The 16,111-nt window shown below is 51.4% G+C and overlaps 1 protein-coding gene across 2 annotated transcripts in view; it reads left to right on the forward strand.

The window, feature by feature from the left end:
• The window catches only part of COL2A1 (collagen type II alpha 1 chain), a 75,178-nt gene that overhangs the window by 13,351 nt on the left and 45,716 nt on the right, over positions 1-16,111 (forward strand). For both annotated transcript variants that reach the window (XM_005291904.5, XM_005291905.5), the window contains 6 exons: positions 71-124; positions 339-392; positions 1,146-1,199; positions 1,293-1,346; positions 4,385-4,429; positions 7,177-7,230. In XM_005291904.5, the coding sequence (XP_005291961.2) occupies positions 71-124; positions 339-392; positions 1,146-1,199; positions 1,293-1,346; positions 4,385-4,429; positions 7,177-7,230 (315 nt within the window). The remainder of the gene's footprint in view (positions 1-70; positions 125-338; positions 393-1,145; positions 1,200-1,292; positions 1,347-4,384; positions 4,430-7,176; positions 7,231-16,111) is intronic.

A 16,111-nucleotide genomic window follows, 5' to 3' on the forward strand; every position in this document is an offset into this window, starting at 1 on the left:
AAGGTTCTGATTCTCTCTGAATGCCCTGCCTGCCTTGCACATGTCACACTCGCTCTGTCTGTCCTTCTAGGGTCCAATGGGTCCCCGAGGGCCTCCCGGACCCCCTGGAAAACCCGGTGATGATGTAAGTATTCTGGAGCCACTCGTTTCTTGCAGGGTAGCTTCTGCCAGCAACTGACATCAAAGCTGGCTGGAAGGCAAGCAGCCAGCGTGCAAAACGGAAGGCATCAGTGAGCAGAGCAGAGCGTTTTGCCCCCTGCTTCTTGCTAGGCTGTGCCTTGCTCCAAGATCGCTCTGAAGGAAGCTAAGGGATTTTCTTCTCTCTCTTTCTCTCTCAGGGCGAAGCAGGCAAACCCGGCAAATCTGGTGAACGCGGATCCCCTGGCCCTCAGGTATAGGGCTCCAGGCTCTGAAGTCCAGTAGATACCGATGCGTCCCAGGGGCATGGCTGGATGGCAGGAAGGCCGCAGTCACCAGCCCAGCTCTCTTGTCTCCTTTGTTATTTAACCAGGAGAAGTTGGGGGAAATGAACCATTAAAAACCCTAATGATTTTTGCCAAAGAGACGTCAGGTTGTTACCACCAGAGGGGGGCTCAGGGCTGCAAAATTCAGACCAAAGACTAGACTCGGATTTAAGTCCCTGCCCACTAATGATCGGGACAGTGGGCTGCTGAACTTCCCCAACGGTCACGGCAATTCAGAGGCAGGGCTTTGGTTCAAGCCCGTCACAGACAATTCTCCATGGTGTAAGTTGGCATAGCTCCCCCGATTTACCCCTGTTGAGGAGATAGCCCTATAGACTACCCTGTTCTGGCTCTACATATTACCCATTATGGCCCTATATGTTACCCTAATCTGGCCCTATATGTTACCCTAATCTGGCTCTCTATATTACTCTACACGGCCCTATATATTACTGGAATATGGCTCTATATATTACCCCATAATCTGATTCTATATGTCAGTCTAATCTGGCCCTATATGTTACCCTGATCAACAAAGCACAGTAAGAACCCTTTACTTCCTGTTCCTGGAGCTTGTTAATAATATAACATCTGAGCATACTGGAGAAACTTGATCGGTTTTTGCCCCCCTCTCTATTCGCTGTCTTTCGTTTGGACTGACTCCCCTTTCTTTCGTTTCAGGGTGCGCGAGGCTTCCCAGGAACCCCAGGTCTCCCAGGAGTCAAAGGTCACAGAGTAAGCACGTGTGGTTATGACTTGTGCAGCATCGGCTTTTCCTTTTGCTCGAGCTCGCTGGGAGAGTAACCACGACTTTGCTTCTCTCCCTAGGGTTACCCTGGGTTAGACGGCTCCAAAGGAGAAGCAGGAGCTGCCGGTGCTAAGGTGAGGCGTTTAGCCAACAGGATTCCGGATTTTATCTTCTGAAACGAAACCGATCACTGGGAAGTTATTAGTATGGCTATTTATTACATGCATTACGGTAGCGACTAGAGGGGGAAACTTGCGATCAGGGCCCCATTGTGCTAGGCGCTGCATAAAAACATAGTGAAAGATAGATAGTACCTGCCCCAAGGAGCTCACAGCCTGAATAGTGTGGATTGCCACGGGCACGCAGGGGCGAAAGAAAATGCAGGCCTGTTATTTACCAGGCTGCATGTGGCAATAGACTATATTGGTAAGGGATGCAAGGAGAGTATGGGTCACGATGCAAACTGCAGACACACACATACACACACACACACACACAACTAAAATTAATCAATTTAAAGTTTTATTGGGGATAATTACAAGGGGTAAGGGAGCAGCGTTTGATTAGCTAATAGAGTTAATGAAACTTAAAACACACAATGACTAAAATATCTACTAACGATATTTATAAACAAAGATGCAGCATTTAGTAATAAGTGATACTTACAAATACAAACCAACGCATAACGACCGGCAAACGTAGAAACTCTGTTTGAAACACGTGAGCTGAGAGAGAGGCTTCGAGGTGATCAGGCTCGGTTATGGGTGTTCACAGGATACACAGGATTCGTTTTTCTTTCTCCTCTCCCTGCCTACACATGGCAGGCAGGCCCATAAAGTACCAACTATGACATCATAGAAGTGTCATAGGGGACGGGGCCCAAAACCTGTTTGTGTTCGTTTCTGATTGGCACAAGCAAAGTTTACACCAAGTAGGGGAGCAGGTGCCTCAAAGTCTGGCTTCGCCCCCAAAAGGTGCGGAAATGCATATTGTTTTAGAATGCGTGCAACACTGAATGACAAAAGAAGAGGCCAGGGCAATACCGGTATGGGCAAGTTTTACAGGATGCAGACAGGAACTCATCTCAACAAATAGAAGGAGAGCCGGCGGGATAAAGGTGCTTGCCCACGGTCACACAGGAAGGCAGTAGCGGAATCAGGATTTGAACTCAGGTTGGCTGAGTGACTCAGCTAGTGTACCTGGTGTTCAGCCCATTTCTGGCAAACATCTTTGTGTGAGGCAGCCAGGTGCTGGGTGATAGGCCCGGTGTAGAAACCTAGATAGATAATTCGAGGCAGGTTAGACAGAATAGAATAGATAGATGAGAGACCTGGAATCAAGTAGCTACATCAATATAGATCCTGAGATTAGACAGATAGACGAGTATGTCTTTAACTCAGGTCCAGATGCCTTCCTGAAAGACGTGCGTTAGCCAAACACAAGTTATTGCTGTCAACAGAGGGGTAAATCGGTGAAATGCCTGTGATTTCCAGGTCAGACTAGATAATCTAACGGTCCCTTCTGGCTTTAAATGCTACGAATCTATGACTCTGTGTATGGAGATAGAAATAGATAGATGGATGTGGGTCTTGATATTAGATAAAATTTTAGATTAGATAGATGGGAGAATATGGGGATCATAGATAGAAGGGGTGTAAGGGATTAGATAGAGGGGGTGTATGGGAATGGATGGATAGATAGATAGACGGGGTGTTTGGGGATAGATAGCGGGGGTCTTTGGGGGTAGATAGAGGGGGTGTATGGGGATGGATGGATAGATTAGATAAATAGAGGGGGTGTATGGGGATGGATGGATAGATAGATAGATAGACGGGGTGTTTGGGGATAGATAGAGGGGGTCTTTGGGGGTAGATAGATATAGGGGGTGTATGGGAATGGATGGATAGATAGATAGATAGACAGACGGGGTGTTTGGGGATAGATAGAGGGGGTCTTTGGGGGTAGATAGAGGGTGTGTATGGGGATGGATGGATAGATAGATAGATAGACGGGGTGTTTGGGGATAGATAGCTAGAGGGGGTGTATGGGGATGGATAGATAGATAGATAGACGGGGTGTTTGGGGATAGATAGAGGGGGTCTTTGGGGGTAGATAGATAGAGGGGGTGTATGGGGATGGATGGATAGATAGATAGATAGACGGGGTGTTTGGGGATAGATAGAGGGGGTCTTTGGGGGTAGATAGATATAGGGGGTGTATGGGAATGGATGGATAGATAGATAGATAGACAGGGTGTTTGGGGATAGATAGAGGGGTTTTTTGGGGGTAGATAGATAGAGGGGGTGTATGGGGATGGATAGATAGATAGATAGGGTGTTTGGGGATAGATAGAGGGGGTCTTTGGGGGTAGATAGATAGAGGGGGTGTATGGAGATGGATGGATAGATAGATAGATCGATAGACAGGGTGTTTGGGGATAGATAGCTAGAGGGGGTGTATGGGGATGGATAGATAGATAGATCGATCGATCTAAGGCCTTTGATCTGGTAAATACCTCAGTACCAGAGATCAGCTCCATTCAACCCTACAAGATGGTACCGGGAATATGAAATGGGCAGGGCCAATATTAGAAGCAGAGAGAAATGTGACTAGTGCTACTTACTGGTGCTCATTGTCTATCCCTCCCCGCTGGCCACGCAGGAAAGCTGTCTCCACAGTCCGGTACCCTGCTTCCACTTTCCCGCTAAGCATCTCTCATAGCCGCTTCAGTGTCCATGGGCTTCAATGCAGCATCTGTGTTTCCCCCCAAGGTTGTTCCCATTTATAGCTCTCCTAGTAGTGCCCCACCCCAGCAGTAGCATCTAATCCATCTCCTCCCTAATAGACGCCCTGTAATCCATTTCCATGCCCTCCCCCTTCAGCAGCACCCCCTAGAACATCCCACCCCTCCTGACAGAATCACCCACCCCCTTTCCCGCTTTCCAGCAGCGAGAGCTGGTGCTGACAGGGTGTGTATGTCCACCCTGTTTATAGCTACGGATGCGCATGAGGACCCCAGTGGTCATTTCATGGGGATTTCTTTCGCCTGTATGACTCCCCCGTGAGAATCAGGGTGGGTGTTTGTAGCATTGGAGCACTGACTCTGCCTCTCTATAGGAATCAGGGACAAGGGCAAGATGGGACTTAATTCTCTTTGCCTCTTACATTCTAGGGTGAAGCTGGATCCCCGGGTGAGAATGGTTCTCCTGGTCCCATGGTGAGTACGAGCCTCCCCAGTATTATTATTATTTATATTATAGCAATGCCTGGGGGTGGGCCCATTGTGCCGGGTGCTGTACAAACCTCAGCCGAGATCAGGGCCCCGTTGTGTCAGGCGCTGTACAAATCTCAGCCGAGATCAGGGCCCTGTTGTGCCAGGCGCTGTACAAACCTCATCCGAGATCAGGGCCTCGTTGTGCGAGGTGCTGTACAAACCTCAGCCGAGATCAGGGCCCCGTTGTGTCAGGCGCTGTACAAACCTCAGCCGAAATCAGGGCCCCGTTTTGCTGGGCGCTGTACAAACACAGAGTGCGAGACAGGCCCTGTCCCAAAGAGCTTAGACAAAGGGAGGGAATGGTAATGACTTGCCCAGGATAACCCTCTAATCCCGACATCCCCGTACACCTGATGTTTCTCTTTCGGGTAACTCTGCTCTGATTGTTATTGTCTGTTTGGGCAACAAAATGGCAGATGAATTTTTATGTGGATAAGTGCAAAGTAATGCACATTGGAAAAAATAATCCCAACTATACATACCAAATGATGGGGTCTAAATTAGTTGTTACCATTCAAGAAAGAGATCTTGGAGTCGTGGATAGTTCTCTGAAAACATCCGCTCAATGGGCAGCGGCCGTCAAAAAAGCGAACCGAATGTAGGGAACCATTAGGAAAAGGACAGATAATAAAACAGAAAATGTCATAATGCCACTATAGAAATCCATGGTACGCCCACACCTTGAATACTGTGTGCAGTTCTGGTCTCCTCATATCAAAAAAGATATATCAGAATTGGAAAAGGTGCAGAGAAGGGCAACAAAAATGATTAGGGGGCTGGAGCAGCTTCCACATGAGGGGATATTAAAAAAATTGGGTCTGTTCATCTTAGAAAAGAGACAACACAGGGGGGATATGATAGAGATCTATGAAATCATGAATGGTTTAGAAAAAGTGACTAGGGAAGTATTATTTACCCCTTCACATAACACAAGAACCAGGGGTCTCCCAATGAAATTATTAGGCAGGAGGTTTAAAACAAACAAAAGGAAGTCCTTCTTCACACAATGCACAGTCAACCTGTGGAACTCCTTGCCAGGGGATGTTGTGAAGCCCAAAAATATAACTGGGTTCAAAAAGAACTAGATAAGTTCCTGGAGGAAAGGTCCATCAACGGCTATTAGCCAAGATGGTCAGGGACGCAACCCCATGCTCTGGGTGTCCTTAAAACTCCAACTGCCAGAAGCTGTGACAGGACAACAGGGAATGGATGACTCAGATTTGCCCTGTTCTGTTTATTCCCCCTGAACTGTCTGGCATTGGCTGCTGTCACAAGACAGGACACTGGGTTAGATGGACCACTGGTCTGACCCAGTATGGCCGTTCTTATCTTATTATTATTTATCACTGCTGGGCTCAGCTGAGATCAGGGCCCCCTCAGACGGGTGCTGTATAAACGCAGAGTGAGATAGTCCGTGCTCAAAGACCTTAGGCCTAGATTTTTAAAAGTATTTAGCTGTTGCTGCACTCAGCGTCCCGATGCCTAAATGATTTAGAAGCCTAAATCTCATTTTTAAAAGGAATTTAGGCACTTAGGAAAAAAATCTAGGCCTTAAAGTCCAGACAAGAGGGGAAACTGAGGCACGGAGCTGACTTGCCCACGGTCACGTGACAGGCCCAGAAATAGAACCCAGGTGTCCCGATTCCCTGGCCAGTGATCTAGCCACTGGACAAGCCTGCCTCTGTTAATATTTGCATGGATATTTGTAACAATCCTGTGCTGAGAAGGGCAAAGGGGCAGGACCCGAATCTCTTCAGTCCCGCCCAATGTCTCCCGCATCACAGAAAAGCAGCCCCAAACCAGCTCTCACTGTTGGCAGGAGCTTTGGCACTCACTAGACATGAAGCACATCTGGCTGGTTAAAGTGTTCTCACATCTCAGCCCCAGGGCAGGATAGCAGTCTGTTCTGCTGCCAGAGTCACAACACGAAGGCTGGGTCACAGCCTGATTTTCATTTAGGTTACGGCTGCATTGTAAACCTGGGTTTATAATTGCTGGACCCGGATCTCACAGCCGTGCGAATGCGTCCACCCTGCGCTACACAGACCTTCAGACTGAGCTCTGCGGCTTGACCTGCGTCCACACTGCAAAATGACTGGCCTTCGAACTGAGCCACAGTGGGTCTCGGGCTCTAACTCACCCTCCTAGCAGGACCTTGGGACCCAGGTCCTGAGTGCTTGTCGACCCGAATCAGGCTGACGCGTGTGTGGACGGAAGCGGGGCTTGGGCTCAAATCCTGAGACAGACCCCAGGCTTAATGTGTAGACATTCTGAGAGCACCCCTTGCACAAGCCAATGTAAAGCTGATGTAAATGCTCTGCGCTGGCCCTGCTCCCAGCCCCACAGAATAGGGGCTGAAGTGGGAGATGTGGCTGGAGAACCCTGCATTATGGCTACTGTCAGCTTTCCATGCCAGTGGGAGGCAATGGGAAGCAGAGCGAAAGCTAGAGCAACCCCAAGGCTGCTTGAACGTATACCAGGGTCACAGCTCCAGAATAGGAGTGCAAAGGGTGCTTTGAGGTGTAGGAAATGAGGATCAGGCTTAGCCGGATTTCTTTGATGCACCCTTTATAGTTCATTCTGATGTAACTAAAACGGCGCTGCGCCATGGAGTTTGAGAGCACACAAAAGGTTTGCGACGAGAGGACTGGAATAAGACAAGCCTAATCATTTTCATTGCTGTTTTCCAGGGGCCCCGTGGTCTCCCAGGCGAAAGAGGACGTCCCGGCTCATCCGGTGCGGCTGTGAGTATTAAACTTTCCTTCCATACTGCCTGCTCTTCCCCGCCCCTGCAGCCAAGTGCTGTGCAATAGGTGTATAACAAACCAGGACAATCATAGTAACTAACCACCGTCATTATAATTCCCTGCAACTCCTCCCACACAGCGAAACGTCCTCTGCTCCCTCTCAGGGACGGGATCTGGTCCCTGAGTCGCACAATACCGCTACTTTGGGGAGAGCTAGTTGGGAAATTATTCTTTTTCCCTATGAGAAATTTTGACAAAACAATCATTTTTTCCCCTTCCCATTAGAACAATCTCAGGTTATTGTCAAAAAGCCCTAAACCCAAAATATTTTGGTTTAAAAATGTTTAGTTGTGGGGGAGGGTTCCACAAAAATTTGCAAGAAAATGGACAATTTTCGGGGGGGAAGTTGCATCAAAAAATGCCATTTCTCATTGCGGTGGAAAAATTGCAATCAGCACTAATCACGGGGGCCCCTCTTCTGCCCTGAATGAGTGGGAAACTCTTTAATACTTTAGACAAGAGAAGAATCCTGGTCAATCCCAGGTCCGAAATAACCAAATATAATCTCCTTCCAAAATGACACTGCAAACTCCTATTGGCATTACCCAGGTCAGATTTCCAAAGTGTTCAGCTCCCACTTAGGCAGCAAAATGAGCGGCTGGTTTTTGAAAAGTCCCAAGCACGCTGGATGCATGTTGGTTGCTGAGCGCTCTTGAAAATCGGGTGTGACCCCGTTCCTCCGTGTGTGTCATTTCCTTGCAAAGAGCCCCCCTCTTTTGATTGGTTATTCATCTTTAAGTCCTACCCTCCAGTTAATTACTCAATTTAGCCACGCCTCCATGTTGTTGTCATGGCGAAATCCTAGAAAGAGGCAACACAGACATTCCAAGAGAGAATATATATATATTTATTTAAGTTCTGATTTGCGGGGGGGGGTGGGGGGGTTGTTTCTTGTTCTGCATAAAGCGACAGACGATGCTGACAGTGGGAGCACATTGGAATTAAACGGCTTCTGCTGTTATCAGTTTCTTTAACAACACTATAGATTATAGGGTAAAATTTTCAGTTGCCAAGGTGATTTGGGAGCTTAAATCCTTTTTTTCATGTCACCGAGGTGCTTAGGAGCCTCTGTCTCCTTGAAAACCAATGGGATTTGGGCGCCTCCGGGTGAAATGTTCAAATGAGCCCAAGTGATGTAGGTGCTTAAGTCACCTGGGCGCTTACGTCCATTTTCAAAAGTGATGTTGACACTTAGGAGCCCAAGTTATATTGGAAGTTGGTGGGATTTAGGCCCCTCAGTGCCTAAAGCACTCCAGAAAATGGAACTTAGGCTCCTAAGTCACTGAGGTGCTTCGGACATTTTTATCTTTAGTCTTTAGCTCTCATTGTTCTACTCGGATACGCCTGCGAAGGTGTCCATTGAATAAGGGACTACCACAGGCATCCCTCTAGGGCAGGGGTGGGCAAACTTTTTGGCCTGAGGGCCACATCGGGGAATAGAAATTGTATGATGGGTCATGAATGCTCACAAAATTGGGGTTGGGGTGCAGGAGGGGGTGAGGGCTCTGGCTGGGGGGCGGGCTCTGGGGTGGGGCTGGGGCTGGGGATGAGGGGTTTGGGGTGCAGGAGGGTGATCCGGGCTGGGATCCAGGGGTTTGGAGGGCAGGAGGGGGATCAGGCTGGGGCAGGAGGTTGGGGCATGGGGAGAGGCTCAGGGGTGCAGGCTCAGAGCGGCGCTTACCTCAAGTGGCTCCCGGAAGCAGCGGCATGTCCCCCCTCCGGCTCCTACGCGGAGGCGCGGCCAGGCGGCTCTGCACACTGCCCCATCCGCAGGCACCCCCGACACAGCTCCCATTGGAGCACCAGAGGGGGCCACTGGTGTGCGTAGGAGCCGGAGCAGGGCCATGCCGCAGCTTCTGGGAGCTGCGTGTAGCGGCCCCCAACCCAGCGCTCCAACTGGAGCGCCAGACCGGGACCGAGCCGCGTGGTGCGGCCCCCGACCCAGCTCCCCAGCAAGAGCTCGGAGGCCAGCTTCAAACGGATCCAGCCCATGGGCCGTAGTTTGCCCACCCCTGCTCTAGAGTGAGAGGATTCCCAGTAAAGTCCAGTTACGCCGCTGGCATCTTGGTCCTAAGCAGATGTTCAGGCTGAGATTTTCAGTCACTTAGTGGGGATTTGGATGGCTGGTTCCCATTAAAATTCACAGGCAATTGGAGCAACAGGCCCCCTAAGCAAGATCTGCGAACAGCTGGCTGGCCTGATCTCCCTCCCAAGGGATGGTTTCTCTCTCCTCTCGAGCAATTCATTGGTGAATTTCCACCCCCTTCTGGCAGCTCGGGGCTTTGCAAATATTAAGGACAATCCTGTTGCAAGGATCTGTCCTGGCAGAGACCAATTTCCAGCAGGGAGGGAATACTGTGTTCTGTGGACTAGCGATGAGGGTGGGCTTTGTGCAGTGCATTGCCCCATGAATCATGCTGTCCTGCAGTGAGCTGCATCCCACTGCTTGCTTTGCTTGTTTGCTGTGCTGGGGTTCAGGCCGCCCAGTGGAGGCATGTGCTGCATTGCCTCAGATCGTATTACAGCGGGGCAACGTGGTGTTGCATCGGCCTTCCACCTCACAGTGACCGGAGCTAGAGGGCTGCAGGAGAGAGTGTAGGGACGTGCACTGGGCTGCAGAAATTAGAGTTCATCGGGCTGCAGCTGGCTGCAGGATTGAGTGCAGGGGCATGCATCAGGCTACAGAAATCAGCGGAGGAAACTGCATTGTGCTACGCTGAGCTGCAGCAGTCAGCAAAGGGACATGCATTGTGGTGCAGTGAGGTGCAGGAGTCAGCGCAGGGACATGCGTTGTGTTGCAGTGAGATGCAGGAGGTAGTGCAGAGACATGCATTGTGGTGCAATGAGGTGCAGGAGTCAGCGCAGGGACATGCATTGCAGTGAGCTGCAGGAGGTAGTGCAGGGACATGCATTGTGGTGCAATGAGGTGCAGGAGTCAGCGCAGGGACATGCATTGTGGTGCAGTGAGGTGCAGGAGGTAGTGCAGGGACATGCATTGCATTGCAGTGAGCTGCAGGAGTCAGCGCAGGGACATGCATTGTGCTGCAGTGAGATGCAGGAGGTAGTGCAGTTACATGTATTGTGCTGCAGTGAGGTGCAGGAGTCAGCACAGGGACATGCATTGTGCTGCAGTGAGGTGCAGGAGTCAGCGCAGGGACATACATTGTGCTGCAGTGAGGTGCAGGAGTCAGCGCAGGGACATGCATTGTGCTGCAGTGAGATGCAGGAGGTAGTGCAGGGACATGCATTGTGTTGCAGTGAGATGCAGGAGGTAGTGCAGGGACATGCATTGTGGTGCACTGAGGTGCAGGAGTCAGCGCAGGGACATGCATTGTGCTGCAGTGAGCTGCAGGAGGTAGTGCAGTTACATGTATTGTGCTGCAGTGAGGTGCAGGAGTCAGCACAGGGACATGCATTGTGCTGCAGTGAGGTGCAGGAGTCAGCGCAGGGACATACATTGTGCTGCAGTGAGGTGCAGGAGTCAGCGCAGGGACATACATTGTGTTGCAGTGAGGTGCAGGAGTCAGCGCAGGGACATGCATTGTGGTGCAGGAGTCAGCGCAGGGACATACATTGTGTTGCAGTGAGCTGCAGGAGGTAGTGCAGTTACATGTATTGTGCTGCAGTGAGGTGCAGGAGTCAGCACAGGGACATGCATTGTGCTGCAGTGAGGTGCAGGAGTCAGCGCAGGGACATGCATTGTGCTGCAGTGAGGTGCAGGAGTCAGCGCAGGGACATGCATTGTGGTGCAGTGAGGTGCAGGAGGTAGTGCAGGGACATGCATTGTGCTGCAGTGAGGTGCAGGAGTCAGCGCAGGGACATGCATTGTGCTGCAGTGAGGTGCAGGAGTCAGCGCAGGGACATGCATTGTGCTGCAGTGAGGTGCAGGAGTCAGCGCAGGGACATGCATTGTGTTGCAGTGAGGTGCAGGAGTCAGCGCAGGGACATACATTGTGTTGCAGTGAGGTGCAGGAGTCAGCGCAGGGACATGCATTGTGGTGCAGGAGTCAGCGCAGGGACATACATTGTGTTGCAGTGAGGTGCAGGAGTCAGCGCAGGGACATGCATTGTGGTGCAGTGAGGTGCAGGAGGTAGTGCAGGGACATGCATTGTGCTGCAGTGAGGTGCAGGAGTCAGCGCAGAGACATGCATTGCATTGCAGTGAGGTGCAGGAGTCAGCGCAGGGACATGCATTGTGCTGCAGTGAGGTGCAGGAGTTAGCGCAGGGACATACATTGTGTTGCAGTGAGATGCAGGAGGTAGTGCAGGGACATGCATTGTGGTGCAGTGAGGTGCAGGATTCAGCGCAGGGACGTGCAGTGAGCTGCAGGAGTCAGCGCAGGGACATGCATTGTGGTGCAGTGAGATGCAGGAGGTAGTGCAGGGACATGCATTGCATTGCAGTGAGCTGCAGGAGTCAGTGCAGGGACATGCATTGTGTTGCAGTGAGGTGCAGGAGGTAGTGCAGGGACATGCATTGTGCTGCAGTGAGCTGCAGGAGTCAGCGCAGGGACATGCATTGTGTTGCAGTGAGCTGCAGGAGTCAGCGCAGGGACATGCATTGTGGTGCAGTGAGGTGCAGGAGGTAGTGCAGGGACATGCATTGCATTGCAGTGAGCTGCAGGAGTCAGCGCAGGGACATGCATTGTGTTGCAGTGAGCTGCAGGAGGTAGTGCAGGGACATGCATTGCATTGCAGTGAGCTGCAGGAGTCAGCGCAGGGACATGCATTGTGTTGCAGTGAGATGCAGGAGGTAGTGCAGGGACATGCATTGTGCTGCAGTGAGGTGCAGGAGGTAGTGCAGGGACATGCATTGCATTGCAGTGAGATGCAGGAGTCAGCGCAGGGACATGCATTGTGCTTCAGTGAGGTGCAGGAGTCAGCGCAGGGACATGCATTGTGCTGCAGTGAGCTGCAGGAGGTAGTGCAGGGACATGCATTGTGCTGCAGTGAGGTGCAGGAGGTAGTGCAGGGACATGCATTGTGTTGCAGTGAGATGCAGGAGGTAGTGCAGGGACATGCATTGTGCTGCAGTGAGGTGCAGGAGTCAGCGCAGGGACATGCATTGTGCTGCAGTGAGCTGCAGGAGTCAGCGCAGGGACATGCATTGTGTTGCAGTGAGCTGCAGGAGGTAGTGCAGGGACATGCATTGCATTGCAGTGAGCTGCAGGAGTCAGCGCAGGGACATGCATTGTGCTGCAGTGAGCTGCAGGAGTCAGCGCAGGGACATGCATTGTGCTGCAGTGAGCTGCAGGAGGTAGTGCAGGGACATGCATTGTGCTGCAGTGATGTGCAGGAGGTAGTGCTGGGACATGCACTGGCAAGCACCTTGCTGCACAACTGGCAGCATTGCCCTGTGTGGTGTCAGATTGTGTCGGGCCTCCTGGTTTGCAACAACAAGATGCACTGGGTTCCCTCAGGCTGCGTGTGCTTCACCACAGCGACGCCCATTAGATTGCAATGAGCTGAATGTCCTTCAGAGCCATGTAAGCTGGTGTTTTCAATGGGCCTAAGAGCTTACGCGCCCAAGTCCCATTAAAAGCCGCTGCAAGATAGGCCCCTAACACCCCTCAGTCGTGGGTAACTCTGCCCTGGCTCCACTGGGAGGCTCGGGAGCTGCTAATGAGCTCTCCCAATGCTTCAGCCCCTGGCCGTGCACCATGTCTGCCTGACATGACCGACCCTGACATCTCCCCGGGCCCCTGACGCAGGCCCTCTGCTTGCAGGCTACAGGGAGGTGCTGTCTTCTTCAAGGTCATGGGTATATTGTGCCATGGGGAGCGGATCCCTGCCTGGAGTCTGCAATAAGGGTGAAACTCAGCCCTGGGTAGAGGGCCTGGAGCCAGGCTTAGACACCCAGCGAAGCCTTGGGAAGCTAGGTCAGCTTACCTGTGGCACTCAGGGGGAGTGAATTCTCTCCTGAGCAACACAGCAAGGCCGAGCTCCATTTTCAGCATGGTAAGAAGAGTAAAGTTCTGTCCCTTCGCTAATTAAACGTGCTCGAGAGCTATCGCAGTGTGCTTGATGCGAGAGGGAAGCAGGCCCTTTATCTGCAGTGGAAGGGTCAGGAACAGGCACCTGGCTTTGGAAAGACTCTGCCTATTTAGGAAACGTTTAGGGACGGGCACCCTGTGCAGGGCTGATCAAAGGCCGATACAGGAGCTCTCTGTGTTGCATAGAAAAATTGGAGGTACAGGCGCTCTGTGTATTGTTTAGCAGATCTGAGCGTTGCATAGGAAAGCAGTAGGTGTGTTGCTCAGCAAAGCTGCAGACACAGGCGCTTTCTGCGTCGCATGGAAGAGGTGTAGCTACAGGCGAGCTGTGCAAAGCTGCAGACACAGGCGCTTTCTGCGTCGCATGGAAGAGGTGTAGCTACAGGCGAGCTGTGCAAAGCTGCAGACACAGGCGCTTTCTGCGTCGCATGGAAGAGGTGTAGCTACAGGCGAGCTGTGCATTGCTCAGCAAAGCTGCAGACACAGGCGCTGCAGTACCTGGTAGACCCGTCGTGCCTGGACAAGTTTCCTACATTTTCTCATAAGTCCCCAGGGCTTCCAGCTGTCAGCTGGTAACATAGCGTAGCATAAAATCCCCCCCACCTCCATTTGCTGAGCACATGAAAGCCCCTGGAATGGCTGGGAAGTTCGGCAAGAGATTTTGGCCCCAACCCCTGATTCCTGCACGGCGCCTGTTGAGCGCCTTGAAGCTGATGAAGAGCCAGGGAAGATACTTTGGTATCATACCGATAAGGGTGGGTGAACTTGGGGGAGCCCTGCCATCCCCCTGATAGCCCCAGCCCGATGGGAGTTAAGTGCCTAAATACCTTTGAGGGCCTGGGCCAAAATTTCCCTGAGGGCATTTGCCTCCTGGTGGGCCACATGCATCTTTGAAACAGCTGTTGCTGGCATCTGTTAGTGTCAACGTTACACCAAGGTCTGTAACATAAACCATCCACACATGGCCAATCCAGGCTGGTGTGGAATTCAGCATCAGTGTGAACTGAGACTTTGGTACCCAGGACACAGCCCGGACCGCGTCAGCCTTCGCTGACAATCTCTGTGTTGCCAACTCTGGCAATTTCATTGTGATATTTTGTGGTTTTCTGAAAGCCCCAGCTACTGGAGTCATGGGAATAGGAGAGACGCTCAGCTTTCACTTTAAAAAAAGCAGCAAGATTCTAGCCAGCACGGTTGCAGAGAAAAACTTAAAAACATGATCCCAGTGCAAAATAAACTGGAAGACAAAGAAAAAGACCCAGAATTCATCATTTTTAAGCCAATCTCATCTTTTTGAGGCCTAACTCTTGACAGCTCAATGTTTAGGGCAATTCTAGATCCTTAGGGGGGTTGGTTTGCTACATCGACAGACCCACAGAGCCAGACTGGAAAGAGCTTCTTGGGCCCAGATCTGCCGTCCAGTCCCCAGCCCCCAGCTAACACAGGGATGTTTTTCACAATAAAGGGCTTTTGTCCAGCCCAGGGCTCCTCCTGCTTCTCCGTGGCCTAGTAAAGCAGATCTAAGTCTGAAGAAATGTTTCCTGGCATTGCAGGCTTTCATCTCATTTCCTCCTTATGCCCCCTCTCCTCTGGGTAATGAATTCCTCACGGCAAGGCTCCGCGGATACTTTTTCAGCTGTCTGTTTAAGCACAGCACGGCTGCTCCCCAGACACATCAAAAGCCTGATTCCGCTCTCCGTGCGCGCTGGTGTCAAGCCACCAGCGGCAGTGAACTTCCTCCAAGATCAGGAGGGCTCCCCTTTCTTGATCCCCTGTAGTGCGTCTGGCGCTTTCGCAGCGGCTGCCTGGTGCAGGAAAGGAACAATGGCTGCTCGGTCTTGTGCTTCACTGTGGACTAGCGGCTTGCAGGGGGATGCTGAAATCCATGCTCAGTCTAGCCCGGTTTGAGGTAGACGGGCCAGATGCTGAGAACCAGGAGTACAGAAGTCAGTGGAGTGACTCCAATGTGTAAACACTGGTCGAGATGAAACTGTAATCAGGCCCTCGGAGTGTAAAAGAGCAACTGCTGTAAACTGGTGTGTCTCCATTGCCTTTGATGGAACTACAGCGGATTTACATGAGCTGGGCATCTGGTTAACTGACACCATCTAAGGAACTGGCCCCACTGACTTCTACTCCCTATTTAGAATACACTGGTAAAGGAAGGTATGCTTTGCTGGTGGGAGTTCCTACACAGCGCCTCCTAGGGGCCGTAGCTTAGGATGCCAGCCCATGTGGAGACAGAATGTTAAACCTACACTGTCCTCGCTGCATCAATGCAACAGCCCCCAGTGGCTTGCAAAAATCCCTCCTGCTTTCTGCATCTGCCCTCAGAGCTTTACCTGGAAAGGAGTCACAGCCCATCACCACCCTTCTTTTAAAATCTAAAGGGCCAGATTCAGCCCTGCTCCATTTAAACCGACGGATTGACACCAGAAGTGAATTTGGCTTAGGAACTTGTGCGGCCCGTTGGCTAACCCCTGCCCTCTTTGCGCCCACATCCCCTAAGCAGATATTGTCCGGACCGGCAGAGTAACGCGACGCTGGTTGCTGTCACCCTCTTATTATGAAGGACCCAGCTGAGATCAGGGCCCCACCGTGCTGGGTGCTGTACAAACATATAGCAAGAGACACTCCTTGCCCCAAAGAGCTGACTATCTAAACAGAAAAAAGAAAAAATCCAGGGGAAATGACTGGCCCAAGGTTACTGGCAGAGGTGAGGACAAAAGCCGGGTCTAGTGCATTACCCACTAGACCACACTGTCTGACCTGTTAGCTAGTCACGTGTCGTGTCACTTATTAAGGAGGCTCTCTCTTTTGACTCC

Source organism: Chrysemys picta, chromosome 22 (assembly GCF_011386835.1).
Source record: "Chrysemys picta bellii isolate R12L10 chromosome 22, ASM1138683v2, whole genome shotgun sequence".
Classification (NCBI taxonomy): domain Eukaryota; kingdom Metazoa; phylum Chordata; order Testudines; family Emydidae; genus Chrysemys; species Chrysemys picta.